A 14,904-nucleotide genomic window follows, 5' to 3' on the forward strand; every position below is an offset into this window, starting at 1 on the left:
CTCTATGCTTTTGTGTATTAATTAGTAATTATGTCCAAATTCTGCCCTTACGAATCTCCAACCCCTGGCAACCTTCTTCCTCATTCACCGATATCATTATTATCTACATGTTAAATACTGCTTTCTAAGAGTCTCCTTATTCTTAATTCTGCCTGACAGGTTGTATAATATACATTTAGAGGGACCTGCCCTTTGGCAACAGAGTCCAAAAAATTTTCTAGCTAGAGAGAAGAAATATACTCCTTCCCTGGCCACACCTAATCCATTTTTGTCATTTTCCTCCCTTTTGGCAGTTAATGTTGGAGTTTTTTGAACTTCTGTAGATCCTTGTCTCACAAGGTGTTTGCAAAGGGTTTGTCTTCTTCTCCTAAGCTGTCGCCTTGAGAAAGGACATTGTATGTGTAGACCTCTAGATGTCAGCAAATTCCAAGCCTCGAAAGTTACATAAGCTGTGTTTTCTCCTACAGATGCTCATTCCTCCTCATCCAAACACCAGCCTTCTTTCTTGCTCTCCTTCCTGTGCCTCTTTTCTGGGCCGTTTCTCTTCTTCCCACCACACAGAGGCGAGCAGCCCACTGGAAATGTGAGAGCCAAGTTAGCGCCCCCTCCTCCCCGCTCTCCAACTTCTCTATGGAGGCTCTGGGGGCTCCCAGGATGGCCTGTCTTCTGCGGGGCTGACAGCTGAGCCGGCCTCCCGGCTGGGGGCACAGCGGTGCCCTTGTCCTCAGTGTGAGGGGCCGGCAGCACGTTATGTATTCAGCTACCCTGTGACTGAATCACACCCAGGGCCAGCTTCCTCCCCTCTACAGTCAGTGCTTTGTGTCTTCCAGGAGCCGACACCCGCACTGCCAGGATCCCAGATGCTGGGCCTGTTTTGGCAGACACGCTGCGGAAATTCTTATTCGACCTGGATGTGGATGATGGCCTAGCTGCCATTGGCTACTCCAAGGCCGACATCCCTGCATTAGTGAAAGGAACACTGCCCCAGGTAAGAGACGCAGCCCATCCTCACTGCCTTCTAAGAAGCACCAGGCTCCAGGGGAGACCCGGTCCATTTGGGGCATCTTAGGGAAGGAGATGACAACCCAGGTCTCTCCCCACCAGGCAGCAGCTCTCCCCTTCCCCAGGGGGAAGGGGCCAAGGCTCCCTTGCCTTTATATTCTTCCATTAAACTGTGGTTTACGTGAAGCTTTGACGATGTAATGAAAGGATCCTTTATAAAAATTTAAGGCAAAAACAACCAAGTTTATCTTGAGTATAGCAGAATTTCCCTTTTCTCCATTTCTGCTCTTTTAAGAGTCCCCTATAAAACTATGTGAAGCTATTTCAAAAGGGCCACTGATATTATTTTCCATTATAAAGAGTTACAAATTCTACTATTTTGTGAAGAATAGACATGGCTTTTAAATTAAGATGATTACAAAATCACTTTTTAAACATATTTGGGAGATTATATATTTTATACATATACATATGTATACTTATTTGTGTCACTTTGAGTCTTATTTCATTTATTTATATGCTCCTAAAGAATTTAAACTGAAAAAAAAAAGAATTTAAACTGAGCAGCTATCATTTATATGGTAGAATTATAATAGATGTAAAGTTTCCCCTCTCAAGGTTCTCATGAAAAGAGTTTATCCCCCATTGGACCTCTCTTCCATTTAGGATCAGATACCCTTGTGTTATAGCACCAGAGCCTAACAGGCCAAGACCCTGTTTGTTGTAATTCACCATAAAACAGAGAGCTCAGAGCCAGGAGATGACACCATGCTCACCAGTCCCAGAGCGCTCACTAAGTCCTCCTGTCCAAAATGCGAAAGGCGGGCTTCCCTGGTGGCGCAGTGGTTGGGAGTCCGCCTGCCGATGCAGGGGACACGGGTTCGTGCCCTGGTCCGGGAGGATCCTGCGTGCCACGTAGCGGCTGGGCCCATGGGCCATGGCCACTGGGCCTGCGCGTCCAGAGCCTGTGCTCCGCAGCGGGAGAGGCCACAACAGTGAGAGGCCCATGTACCGCAAAAAAAAAAAAAAAAAAAAAAATGCGAAAGGCAAGGGTCACTTAAACACCATGAAGATATTCGGAAAAGACAAAAATTCTAATTTGAAAAGATATGTGCAATGCTCATAGCAGCATTATTCACAATAGCCAAGACATGGAAGCAACCCAAGTGCCCATCAACAGATGATTGGCTTAAGAAGATGTGGTATATATACAATGGAATATTACTCAGCCATAAAAAAGAATGAAATTTTGTATTTGCAGCAATGTGGATGGACCTAGAGAATATCATACTAGGTGAAGTAAGACAAAGAAAGACAGATATATGATATCACTTATATGTGGAATCTAGAAAACATTACAAATGAGTCTATATACAAAACAGAAATAGACTCAGACATAGAAAACAAACTTATGGTTACCAAAGGGGAAAGGCAAAGGGGGAGGGATAAATTAGGAGTTTGGGATTAACAGATACTAACTACTCTATATAAAACAGATAAGCAACAGGGATTTACTGTATAGCACAGGAAACTATGTTCAGTATCTTGTAATAACCTATAATGGAAAATTATCTGAAAAAAGTACATATATATAACTGAATCACTGCTATACACCTGAAACTAACACAATATTGTAAATCAACTATACTTTTTTAAAATTTATTTATTTGGCTGCGTTGGGTCTTTGTTGCTGCGCGCGGGCTTTCTCTAGTTGCGGCAAGTGGGGGCTACTCCTCATTGCGGTGCACGGGCTTCTCATTGTGGTGGCCTCTCTTGTTGCAGAGCACGGGCTCTAGAGCGCAGGCTCAGTAGTTGTGGTGCATGGGCTCAGTAGTTGTGGGGCACGGGCTTAGTTGCTCCACGGCAAGTGGGATCTTCCCGGACCAGGGCTCGAACCCGTGTCCCCTGCACTGGCAGGCAGATTCTTAACCACTACTCCACCAGGGAAGCCCTATACTTCTATTTAAAAATCAACAACAACAAACAAACACTATGAGGATAAGGCAGTTCTCCCCAAAATTAAGGCATTCATGTATCTATCCCTGACGTTGGAACAGAGTTAACAGCTAGAATATCCACTCACACAGCATCCTGCTTACCTCAAGTGGCAGTGCTTTTCCCTCAGCCCACTTCAGTTAAGTAAAGGCCTCAAACTGGCTTCTTCCCTACTTAGCAAGTACTTAGAATGTTGAAAACCTCACCACTCACATAAGATAATATTTGTGTGGATTGGATTCACAGACTTATCTGTCCATAGGAGCAAGGTAAATAATAGCAATGAACAAAGTAATTTAAGGCACTAGGGAATGGTGAGGACTTTGGTGAACTGGAAAGCACATGACCCATTTCATTGGGTGAGCAGCTTTTCAGCTACAATTTATTATCACCAAGCATAAATTCAGTTCCCAGTGTTGGTAGAACTTGGATTTTTAAGAAAAATCAGCAATTGGGATGTTTGTGTTGAATTCCCTGATTTCCCAATGTACAAACAAAACATGGCCCATGGGCCATGAGTTTCCCTGATTTAGGGTCAGGCCCAGTGGGCTCAGTTGCATCCAAAAATATAAATGAATGAGAAAAAGAGGAGTCTCAAAGTATAGCAGAGACACTAGTTCTAACCCACAGTCCTAACCTGTAAGTCGAAGGGACTAAATAAAAACTATGACCATCACAATCGTTTTTTCAAAACCTATTAAAGTTCCATGAAGGTAGGAGCCTGTCTGTTTTGCTCATCTATCTTCTATAGCACCTAACCCGGGCTAATGAACATTTAAAGGGGCACATTCCTGCAACCCTCTCCTCTTAAATCTTCTGTCCTTGTTTTTGAGCAATTTCCTTAGACTTAATAGGACTCAGCCAATGAAAAGGAGCCATGAAAGCCTGTCCAGGAATACCAGAGACCAAGCGGTCACCACGATTTTGATGTAGCCTCTGGCTCTTATAGCATGGTCCCAGCAAGTGTGTCCACTCTTCAGGGGGTCCTCTGAAAAGTTCTGCTTGTGTATCCCAGGAAAATGTTCAGGCAGATGTGTTTATCAACCTCCGAGAATGGTATTCATGAGTTTCAGATAAAACTGGATGATATTCTTGGCCATTTAATTGCTGTGGCAAGCATCTTCCAGCCATCAGCACACACTGGCAGGTGTGGACGGTTTTAATTCTACTGTACCCAGCCTTCCACTTTCAAAAGCTGTTCCAAACAGCAACAGATCCAGACTGACACTTGAGACCATCCTCTAAAATAGCAAGTTAATTAGGTATCATTCTGAATGCCTCAGTGCACATGTCATACTGGGAAATCACAGATAGCAGAACCTTAATTAGACAAAACTAATTTCTTAGTTTCACAAAGGATGCAAGGTAAATTGAATCTTTCTAATACAAGTCATGTCTATAACGTAGGAAACCAGGATTTCCTCAAGCTATGTTCATAAAGCAGCCCCAAGGTGGATGCTGCCTTCTTTTCCTTTGATCATGTTTTCACGATTAGGAGAAACACAGTTAATTTTAATTCACTGGCACTAGTTCAGTTTTGAAGTCAATATGACAGATTTATATGCATATGTGGGGAAGGGGGGAATATTCATAGGACTTTAGAAGGCATATTGGAAATAAGCTTGTCTGTTTTGCAGTTGAACTACTGTTGGGTTTTTGTTTAGTTTTTTTTTAGTGAACATTTTACAGGAATGCTATGGCAACTTCAGAATTTTACACATGCAGCAGACAAATCTTCACTTATTAGTATTACAGGATTTAAGGTAGTGAGAGGGATATACCCTTCCTGCAAAGAACATCACCAGAAAGGATATTTCATGCAGTCAACATCTGATAAAGCTTCTTTTATGTTCAGCAAAGAGGGATCGGTTTTCTCTGGAACAACCAGGCCAGTATTCTTAACCAAACACCACAGCCCATACTGGTGGCAGCAAATAGCAGCCCTGTGTACAGAGGTTTCCAACTGCCATAGCCGGGCTGCTCGGGGAGCAGGCACGAATAAATTAATCTTCCAAGCTGGATTTCTGAAACCTCTGGAAAGAAACATTTACATTTCCCATCAAAACATTTCATTACTGAGGAGAGCTGTCTACCAAAATGAGCACTTCCACTCCCTGGCAGACAGGCCTGCTAAAATGTTATTTTATGAATGTGCTAAAAGTAGTAGTCTGAATTTATTTCACTGCCCATGTTAATCGGTTGTCCTTCGGTCTTATGTGTCTATAAATAATAGCAGTGCGGAACACATCTGAATCCTGAGAGGTTGGCTTTTATATGGCACAAGTGATACGTGCAAGGATATATCACAAACTTTACGTCCTTGCCCCTGTTGAACAGATCGTTGGGGGGTTAGAAATGTGAAAGAGAAACTCACCTCAGCTTGGCCTGAGCTGAGAGTCCTGAACTACTTCATGCAAGATGAACAGGGTTGTTTTAAAGGCGCTTGAGCTCATCAAATAAGACGCTCTGCCATTATCAACAGAATAATGTGGCAACTCGGGCCATAGCAAATACCGAACTTCCGTTCTGCACCCGGCCACAAACGAGTGCATAAGTCACCGTGAACAAGTCTCTGCCTTGCTATGGATTTTCAGAATTCTTTAGGGTCTGTGCTGGGATATGAAGCTTTACCTTGGCTTCACCCATCCTCTTCAGCATTGTGCCCCCATCCTTCTCCCATCTGTCCATCCATTCTTTTTTTTTAAATTGTGGTAAAACACACCTGACATAAAATTTACTATTTTAATCATTTTTAAGTGTACAACTCGGTGCCATTAAGTACATTTTACAGGGTTGTGCAACCATAATCACTATTCATTTTCAGAACTTTTAAATCATCCCCAAAAGAAGCCCTGCTCTATTGCTAAATGGTAAACAGCAACTCCCCACTCTCCTCTTCCCCCAGCCTCTGGTAACCTCTGTTCTACTTTCTATCACTGTGACTTTGCCTATTCTAGGTACTCCATGTAAGTGGAATCATACAATATTTGTCCTTTTGTGTCTTCACTTAGCATAATGTCCTAAATGTGTCAGAATTTCATTCCTTATTATGGCTGAATAACATTGCATTGTATGGAGAGGCCACATTTTGTTCATCCATTCATCTGCAGACAGACACTTGGGTTGGTTCCACACTTTGGCTACTGTGAACAGTGCTGCTGTGGACATCAATGAACAAGTATCTGTTTTAGTCCTTGCTTTCATTTCATCGGGGTATATACCTAAGGAACAGAATTGTTGGATCACAGGGTAGTTCTGTGTTTAACTTTTTGACAAACTATCAAACTATTCTCCATAGTGGCTGCATCATTTTACATTCCCACCAACAATGCACGAGGGTTCCAATTTCTCCACATCTTCACCAACACTTGTTATTTTCCATTTTTTGGATAGCCATTCTAATAGGTACGAAGTGGTAACTCGTGGTTTTAACTTGCACTTTCCTAAGGACTAATGACATTGAGCATCTTTTCACATGCTTATTAGCTATTTATATATCTTTTTTGAAGAAACATCTATTCACGTCCTTTGCCTATTTTTGAGTTGAGTTGCTTGGGGTTTTTTGTTATTTAGTTGTAGCAATTATATGTATATTTTGGATATTAATCCCTTATCAGATATATGGTTTGCAAATATCTTCTCCCATTCTGAGTTGTCTTTTCACTCTCTTAGTAGTGTTCCTTGATGCATAAAAGTTTTTAACTTTGAGGTAGTCCAGTTTATCTATTTTTTCTTTTGTTGCCTGTGTTCTGGTGTCATATCCAAGAAATCATTGCCAAACCCAAAGTCATGAATATTTCCCCATTTTCTTCTAAGAGTTTTAAGGTTTTAGCTCTTACATTTAGGTGCGTTTAAAGTTAATTTTTGTATACATCCTTCTTTCTTTTTATTCTTCCTTTTACCTGACAAATACTTATTGATGTCTTACTATATACCATGAATTGTATGTGATACAGTTTAGAAAATAAAGTCCCTTCCCTCCCTTGTGGCGCTTACCTTCCAGTGAGGAAGACAGACAATGGTCATCTAATCAAATCTACAAATAAGATACAAATGAAATCATTTCAGATAATGATTAGTGGTCTGAAGGAAACCTGGGTAATGGGATAGTGATTTCACATGGGACAGTGTGGTGGGAACTCCAGCGAGTGTGGTCAGAGAAGGCCTCTGATTGGAGGTGGAGTCAGCCAGGTGAAGATCTGGGAGAAGCATTCCAAGCAGAGCGGAAAGGCCTTGAGATAGGGTGAAGATTCACATTTTCATGGGACTGAAGGGGGACCAGGGGTCCAAGTCAGATGAGTGGGTGGGAGAAGAGTTAGAGCTGGGGTTAGAGGACATGGTTTTGTTCTAATTGCAGTGGGACGTCATCAGAGGGTGTTAAGCAAGGGGACGGTGTGATCAAACTTGCAATGCGGAAAAATCACTCTGGCTGCTATGGGGAGAATGATGGGGGAGTCGGAGTCCTATCTCGTATGTGTGAATCTTGAGATGCCAATATCCCCCCTCCCATCATCTTTATTAATCCAACCAGTACCTACTGAGCACCTGTTTGCCACGTGGGGCGCTGGGCACAGCCCTGCCCCATGGAGCTTTGCTCTCCTACCAAGTGTTGTCCCACACAGGTGCTCATCACAGATAACGGACTCAGAGACCCACAAACATGCAACCAAAACACTGGCACGTTTCTTAATTTCATTTAGGCCTGGAAATTTGGGGATTAAGGAGCCACTGACGGGAGTGTCAACAGCAGTAGGAGGTGCTGGTGTCTTTGCTGACTTGACTCAATAATCGCTGGAGAAAGTAAGGAAATCACTGAATTCATTTGGGAAGGTAGAGATAAAACCTTAGTTAATTTTTTTTTTTTAAAGAGTCACTTGCTGCCCATAGCCTGAAAGTTAATGTCCTAGTGAAGTCCTTTGTAATATACATGAGGTCCAAGTTGCAAAATATATGGTCTTTGAAGCCAAGGATGACCCCATTCTGTCTTCCCTGGCTGCACACATGCCTGGGACAGTGCCCTCCACACAGGGAGAGCCTGGCAGGGGCACCAGGCTGGCGTGGTTTGGTCGTTGTAGGAGGTGTTTTTCCTGAGGTTGGTTTGGTTCTGGACATTTGAGCAGAAGGCTGTTCTCAGGAGCTCAGGCAAGAGGAATGGCTTTGAAAACTCCACAGGAAAGAGGTATCACTTGATAAACTTCTGAGCTGGGAATCAGCTAGTAAGAAGCAAACAAGAAATATGATTTTTAAAGCTATGACTATTGTCAAGTCACTATTTCTCATGACTGAGTTAATTTACATACCTCGTAGCTTTTACAAACTGTCTTTGCAAAGCCCTGAGTAATTCTTTCTGTTTACTGTTTCAGGAAAGGGTCACCAAGCTTGCACCACGCCCTCAGTCAGAAGAGGATCTGTCTGCTCTGTTTGAAGCGTCAATGAAACTGTATTAATTTTCATTTTCACTGAAAGAATTACCATTGGCCATCGTAATTCTGAAAACAGAAGTTGATCTAGCAAGAGCTTTGTCTTTTCACCTCCACAGATAACATCCCTGTTACCAGCTTGAATGTGATATAATTTTATCCTGTAGAAGATTCCCTGATGCTCCAAGTCCAGCTACTTCCATAGAACACACTGGACAAATGCCCACCATGCTGGACCCTCAGCCAGACTTTAGAGGTCCATGTTCCTGCCCCAAACGCTGCAGACTACCCCTGCTCCACGTATCAAAAGAGCAAATACTCAGTATCTACCAAAAATATTAATGTGTGTTATCCTATGCCCAGTAATCAACCCCACATCTAGAAATTTATCCTATAAAATACTACCACAAGTGTGTAAAGAAATATGGCAAGGATGTTTCTGGCAGTGCATTTTCTAACAATAAAAAATTTGAAAGAACTTAAGTATTCATTAATATATGGATAAATAAATCATAGTATATTAAATAATGGAATGCTTTTGTCCTACTAATGAGAATAACTCTAGAAATATGTCCATGATAAACTAAGTGAAAAAGAGTAAGTTGCAGGACAGTTATATATTAATATGGTCTGGTTTTTACTTTTTAAATTATATATAAATATATGTCTCTATATATATCTAGAAAGAACGTTACACATCAAACTTAAAAGGGATCACTGAAGAAATGGAATTTGGAGGATAGAAAATTAAGAGAAAATGTTTACTCTATATTTTATCCTTTCACTTTTTATTTTACAAACATCTGTATTGTTTGCATTTGTTAAAATAAGCACATATTTTCTAATTCTAAAAGAGGAAGAGAAAAGAAAGAAAAATATCACTTTGCTGTTTTAGGTCAGACTCATTAAACTACTAGTAACTAATATTTAAAAGGTAAAAACAAATCCAAAGGGGTAAGGTATTAGAGATGGATCCTCTGGTGGAGCAATTGTTCTTTTGAGAAAAACACAAACAACCTACATGGTAATTCCCTCTTTGGAAAATGGTTCTGGTGCTCAGAATAAATTAATTCAAAAGCAAGCCGTTTTGCGGTTTACAGACTTCAGGACGCAAGTCGAATCCTGGTAGCTGGGTCATCTGCCTCCTGTTATTCCCAGCCTGCTGAAACGTCTAGGGCTCGTTTTTCCTCCCAGTGGTGAGTGCACTGCTCTGGCAGTCTAGATCTCAGTGTACTTGCAGATTTATCCATATTTTAAACTGGATTAAAGTTTTCATCAGGAAGTATATCAAGTAGAGTATATAATTACATATATAATTATATGTAATTACTGGGCATAGGATGTATGCATATATAGTACATAATTACATATTATAGTATATAATTATATAAAGTATATAATTACATCAGGATTTTAAAAAACATGAGAAGGGCATTACTGTGCCACTCAACCTGCCTGGCCCTACTTTATCTCTGTGAACATCTCTGTTTACTTGGGATTTTAAAAATAACATTTAAATATTGTTTACTGGGAGTCTTTCTAATTACACACATAAGATATGTTCAGTACCAAAAGCCGGTAGTACAAAGAGACACACAGAAGAAAATATTTGTTCACGTTGCACCATCCAGAAGAGAGCCACTGTTAAAAAGTAACAAAATTTAAAAATATTTGTTCTCCCCATAATTTGATACACATATATAGATACATTATAGATAACTATGTGTGTGTATATATATATATACATATATTTTTTTTTTTTTTTTTTTTTTTTTTTTTTACTTAGGAACAGTACCATTAAGGTATAGTTTTAGTTCCTACAGAGCATTCAAATTCTTTATGCCAAGTGCCCAAAAGGCAAGCACAGGAGAGTCCCGACAGAATTTCATCTCTACCATCAGACTACATCTAGCTAAAGTTCCCTCCAGCTTTTCAGGAGAATTATGGCTTCTGAGAGCAGAAGCTTTGTGAATAAGGCAGAGAACACTGAAACTGCCAATCTGAGATCCTTCAGGAAACTTTAGTAAAAGTTGTTGATCAATGTCTCAAAATACATTTGGCGTAGCAAAAATATATATGTGCCCCAGCCCCTCAAAGAAAGTCCAGGTAAATTCGAGACCTCTTGTAATACATTTTGCAAGGTGATGTGGCATCGTTAGAACAGCATAAGACTAGGGAGTCCAGGGGTCCAGGGCCCTGGATTCCACTCCAGGCCCTTGGTCTGTCTGAGTCTTACTTTATTCAACCAATTCCTCTCCAAGCCTGAAAATACCATAACTAGATTTTATGTACTACCTTGTCCTTACTGTGAGATTTTGAGTTTGGGAAATTTAATGTAAAATCAATTTAGATATGAAAATGCATTCTTTATCTCTCTGAAATATTCGATGCCATTTCCACCAGTAACCAGATGTCTCACTGTGACTCACCAGGAGGAGTGTTTGGCATTCATACTGATGATGACTTTGTAAAGGAAGGATTTAAAGGTCAAGCATGAAGAAACAGATTTAGGAAGTCTTCGTGTTTTTTATCCTAATACCCATCATTTTGGCCCTTACAATTTGAGAATATACAAAAGATGTGTTTCTTGACTTTACCAGCTATTAAAAGGGTGTGAGAGATTATGTCCATTTCTGTAGCAAAAATATATAATTGTTTTCTGAGAAAACAAGTACATTTTTCTAAGTCAAATCCTATTTATCTACTGATTTCCTTAAAAGCTCAAACAGTCCTTAGGGGTCACAGCTTCATTTATATGGATTAATGTACTTGCTAAGGAAAGGAAAATTAAAGGAATAGTATTCAAAAGTTTATATAATATTACTTTCATAAAATTATCATATATGGTGGCATTTTCACTTAAAATACATCATCCCTAATTTATTTCTTGATACAAAATTACTAATTTGTTTCAAGCAGGTCATGTTTCTCTGATTTTTGCCAAGTGCCATAACAAATAGCTGGCATGTTGCACTCCTGTCCCTCCCCTGTGCACAGGGAGGGTTGTGCTGGGTTTGGCATTGTTAGTGTAGCTGTGGACACAGCTGTAGGGTATTTTCCAGTGGTCAGTGAGGTAAGTCTGCTCTTGTAAAATAGAGACAAAGTACAGTATCAAAATAGAGAGCAAAAATTGCTTTTCTGGCCTTTTAACCCTGAGAAAGATTAATGGTTGTTTGCATTAGAAACTACCCTAATCAGGGACTGTTGCCTCCGGGGAGTGGGTATGAGAAAGGGGGCTATTCACCTCCGGGTCAACATTGCACAGGTTGCTGGGTCTCTGATGAGCAGCAACCCCGAGCTGAGACAGCTGCCCGGGCTCTTCCATTAAACGCCTTGTCCTCTGGGAGCTGTTGAGGAGGCCAGGCCACATCCCGCCATCACCATCACAATGGCCTGCGGGAGGCAGTCTCCAGGGACAAGTCACACTTTGAATGCGCAGAAATTGGCTCTTGAAGCCCTAGGTTGAATTACTGGCAGCTGGGGGTGGGAGGGTCTAGTTTCTCATGCTATTATGCTTTCCAACCACCCCAACTCTCAGAATAAATGCATACCCTCCACAAATTGCAATAACTGTTTGCAATTTTGGCCCATGTGAAATCCCTCATGAAATTATGTGCAGGACAGCTAACTTTGTGTGTGTGTGTGTGTGTGTGTGTGTGTGTGTGTGTGTGTGTGTTTCCCAGCTCCCCACTCTTTTTCTTTTTTGAATTTTCTTTTATTTTTTTATACCGCAGGCTCTTATTAGTCATCCATTTTATACACATCAGTGTATACATGTCAATCCCAATCTCCCAGTTCATCCCACCACCACCAACCACCCCAGTTTCCCCCCTTGGTGCCCATACGTTTGTTCTCTACATCTAGGACAGCTAACTTTAAAGTAACTCCATTTCATTCTTTCTGGCTTTAAAATTGGCTTTTTTATTTGAGTGCTTTTAATTGGTTTTCTAACTTTTAAAATTGGAAACTGATTAAAATAATCACGAGCAAAAAGGAAAAACAAAGCTACCATCGTGCCATTGCCCCAACACAGCTGTTACATCTGCTATATTTCTATCTTTTTCATTTGGGTGGTGTAATCCCTAGGTCTTTTCCCCTAAGGAATGACATTTTAAGTGTTTTCTATGTTGCCACATAATCTTCATAACCATTACTTTAAAAGGCAGACAACAGTTTACTGAATAGGAATTTCATAATTTATTTATTCTTACTATAGGGCACCAAAATTGCTTTCAAATTTTTACTCCTACCAATGCCACAGCAATGAATAAATGAAAAGTTGTATGTGGCTTTTCTCATATTCTAAATTAACTTCTTAGGTTAATTAATCCCCGAATGGAATTTTTAAAATATGGACATTTTTTTTTTTTTTTTTTTTTTTTTTTTTTTGCGGTACGCGGGCCTCTCACTGTTGTGGCCTCTCCCGCTGCGGAGCACAGGCTCCGGACGCGCAGGCCCAGCGGCCATGGCTGGACACTTTTATGGCTCTCGACTCACATTATCAGATCATAAATACCTCGCTATTGTTTTATGATGGTATATCTTAACAGTGCACATAAGCAAATTCAAATTCTCAAAATTATGAAACTTACTTTAGTGTTATATTTTTGCATCTTAAGTGAAACTGTAAACCACCAAGTCTACTTTTTTGTGTCACTTATATTGTTTTCCCCTTCCAAGCCTATGGGCCTGTGTTATTACATTCATGGTCCTCAGTTTTGCTGGCCAAGGAAAAAAACACCAAGAGAGCAACATATAAATGTCCTTTTCTATAATGGTGTTCTAGAATCGTCTGGGGCTCTGAGTGAAAAGACTGCCACATGGGGAGGGAGGTAAGCAATGCCAAGGAATCACCCACCAATATCCCTTCCAAGGCTCTAAGTTGCTTCTCTAATCAGAAACCTCCCAGACCTGTGCAGGTGGGCGCACTGGTCCCACCTTGGCTTTGGCAACATTACTGGGGACCACGGCGAGCTTTATCCCAAACAGGGCATAAGAGAAAAGAATGTGTGTAAAGCAACATATACATTAATGAGATGTCAAAATAGTACCAACAAGCTGAGTGGCCACCTGAGTAAGGACAGGCTAATTTTCTTTCATTTTTTTACATCTCGTTTAACCACTGCATACTCAGCACATAACTCAGTACCTTGACGAAGCAAGTTCCCAAAGGAGAACGAAGGGGAACATGGATTTGGGGGAGAGGGGGAGGCAGGGATGGGGTTGGTTTGGGGAGTGGGGGTGAGCTGGGGAACGATTACAAAAACATGACATTTAATTGTATTTTTAAAGCAAACTATTGATAACTTATAAATAGAAATATCAAATCTTATGAAACACAGTGGCCTATTTGCTAGGGCATCTTCCACAGCTGGCAACAATAATAAACTAAAGACAATAAGTTTATTTATTGGGTAATTTATTGAGCCCTTAGCCTGTGCCAGACTCTTTGTCAAGGAGTTGCCTACTACGAGAAGCATTGCTATTATCATTTTTGTACAAATGAGGAAACTAAGACTCAGGTTAATAAAAACAAACAGCCTAACTTCACACAGCTGATAAGTGGCAGAGCCAGCTCTCAATCCCAAGGTTCTCCTGACCCTACCTTCCCACCACCAAGTTCACTGCCTGTCGAATGCCTTCTGTTGTCAGAGACTTCCCTGAATCCCATTTACACACTGTAGATGCTTGTGTACGACACAGTACCTTGAACACAGTAGGGATGCCATAAGTATTCGTGGAATAGAGGACTGTACTTCATTAAAAGAGGGAGAAGGAGAAGAGAAAAGGAGATTCTGCAAGCCTTTGACATGTCAGAGGGGAGTCAAGCTGGCCGAGCTGGTGGCCACACGGATGGGTGTTAGAGGTAACAGAGCTGCCCTGGGGTGAAGCCAGCCCTGATCGCCACTGACTGAGTAACTTGGGTGATTCACTCAGATTCTCTGAGCACAGTCTTCACCTTACAGGGTTGTTATGTCTACAGGGAGTCACGTGTGCTAAGTGCCTAGAACAGTGCTCGGTCTACAGTCTTTGCCCAGCACTTGTGAGTTCTCCTCCCTCCCGGAACACTAAGCTGGCATCAGATCTCTACACGACGTCAGCTGGGCACCAAGGGCTTCCAAACTTCCCCCAGGACAAGAATGACCTGGGATGCTAGTTAAAGACAGAGATCACCAGGCTCTTCCCCCATCCCCCAGAAATTCAGCTCCTGTCAACCGAGGTTGGAACCCATGGATCTATTATTGGTTGGGTAAGTTTCACTTCGGAAAATTAAACTGCACTTGGACCAGTTGGGTAGCCTCTCAGCATAGGTGGTGACAGAAACAGAGCATCAGTCCCAACCTTCAGTGTGCACAGAAACTTCCGGAGGGCTTGTTAAAACATGGGTTGCTGGGCCTGGTCCCCAGAGTTTCTGATTCAATAGGTCTGGCTAGGGAGCAGGAATCTGTATTTTGAACTAGTTCCCAGGTGACGCTGCCACTCTGAC

General features: G+C 41.3%; 1 protein-coding gene across 7 annotated transcripts in view; it reads left to right on the forward strand.

Moving 5' to 3' along the window:
* Window positions 1-8,895, forward strand: part of ADHFE1 (alcohol dehydrogenase iron containing 1) — a 33,954-nt gene extending 25,059 nt beyond the window's left edge. For 3 of the 7 annotated variants that reach the window (XM_024742535.1, XM_024742537.1, XM_024742538.1), the window contains 2 exons: window positions 831-988; window positions 8,361-8,895. In XM_024742535.1, coding sequence (XP_024598303.1) covers window positions 831-988; window positions 8,361-8,444 — 242 coding nt within the window. In that variant the 3' untranslated portion in view covers window positions 8,445-8,895. Of the gene's footprint in view, window positions 1-830; window positions 989-7,697; window positions 7,798-8,360 lie in introns of all 7 variants that reach the window. The other 4 variants (XR_003002929.1, XR_003002928.1, XM_024742536.1 and 1 more) reach the window with 4 other exon arrangements.
* The last annotated feature ends 6,009 nt before the right edge of the window (window positions 8,896-14,904 follow it).

The sequence above is a fragment of the Neophocaena asiaeorientalis genome, unplaced genomic scaffold, assembly GCF_003031525.2.
Source record: "Neophocaena asiaeorientalis asiaeorientalis breed wild unplaced genomic scaffold, Neophocaena_asiaeorientalis_V1.1 scaffold226, whole genome shotgun sequence".
NCBI classification, from domain to species: domain Eukaryota; kingdom Metazoa; phylum Chordata; class Mammalia; order Artiodactyla; family Phocoenidae; genus Neophocaena; species Neophocaena asiaeorientalis.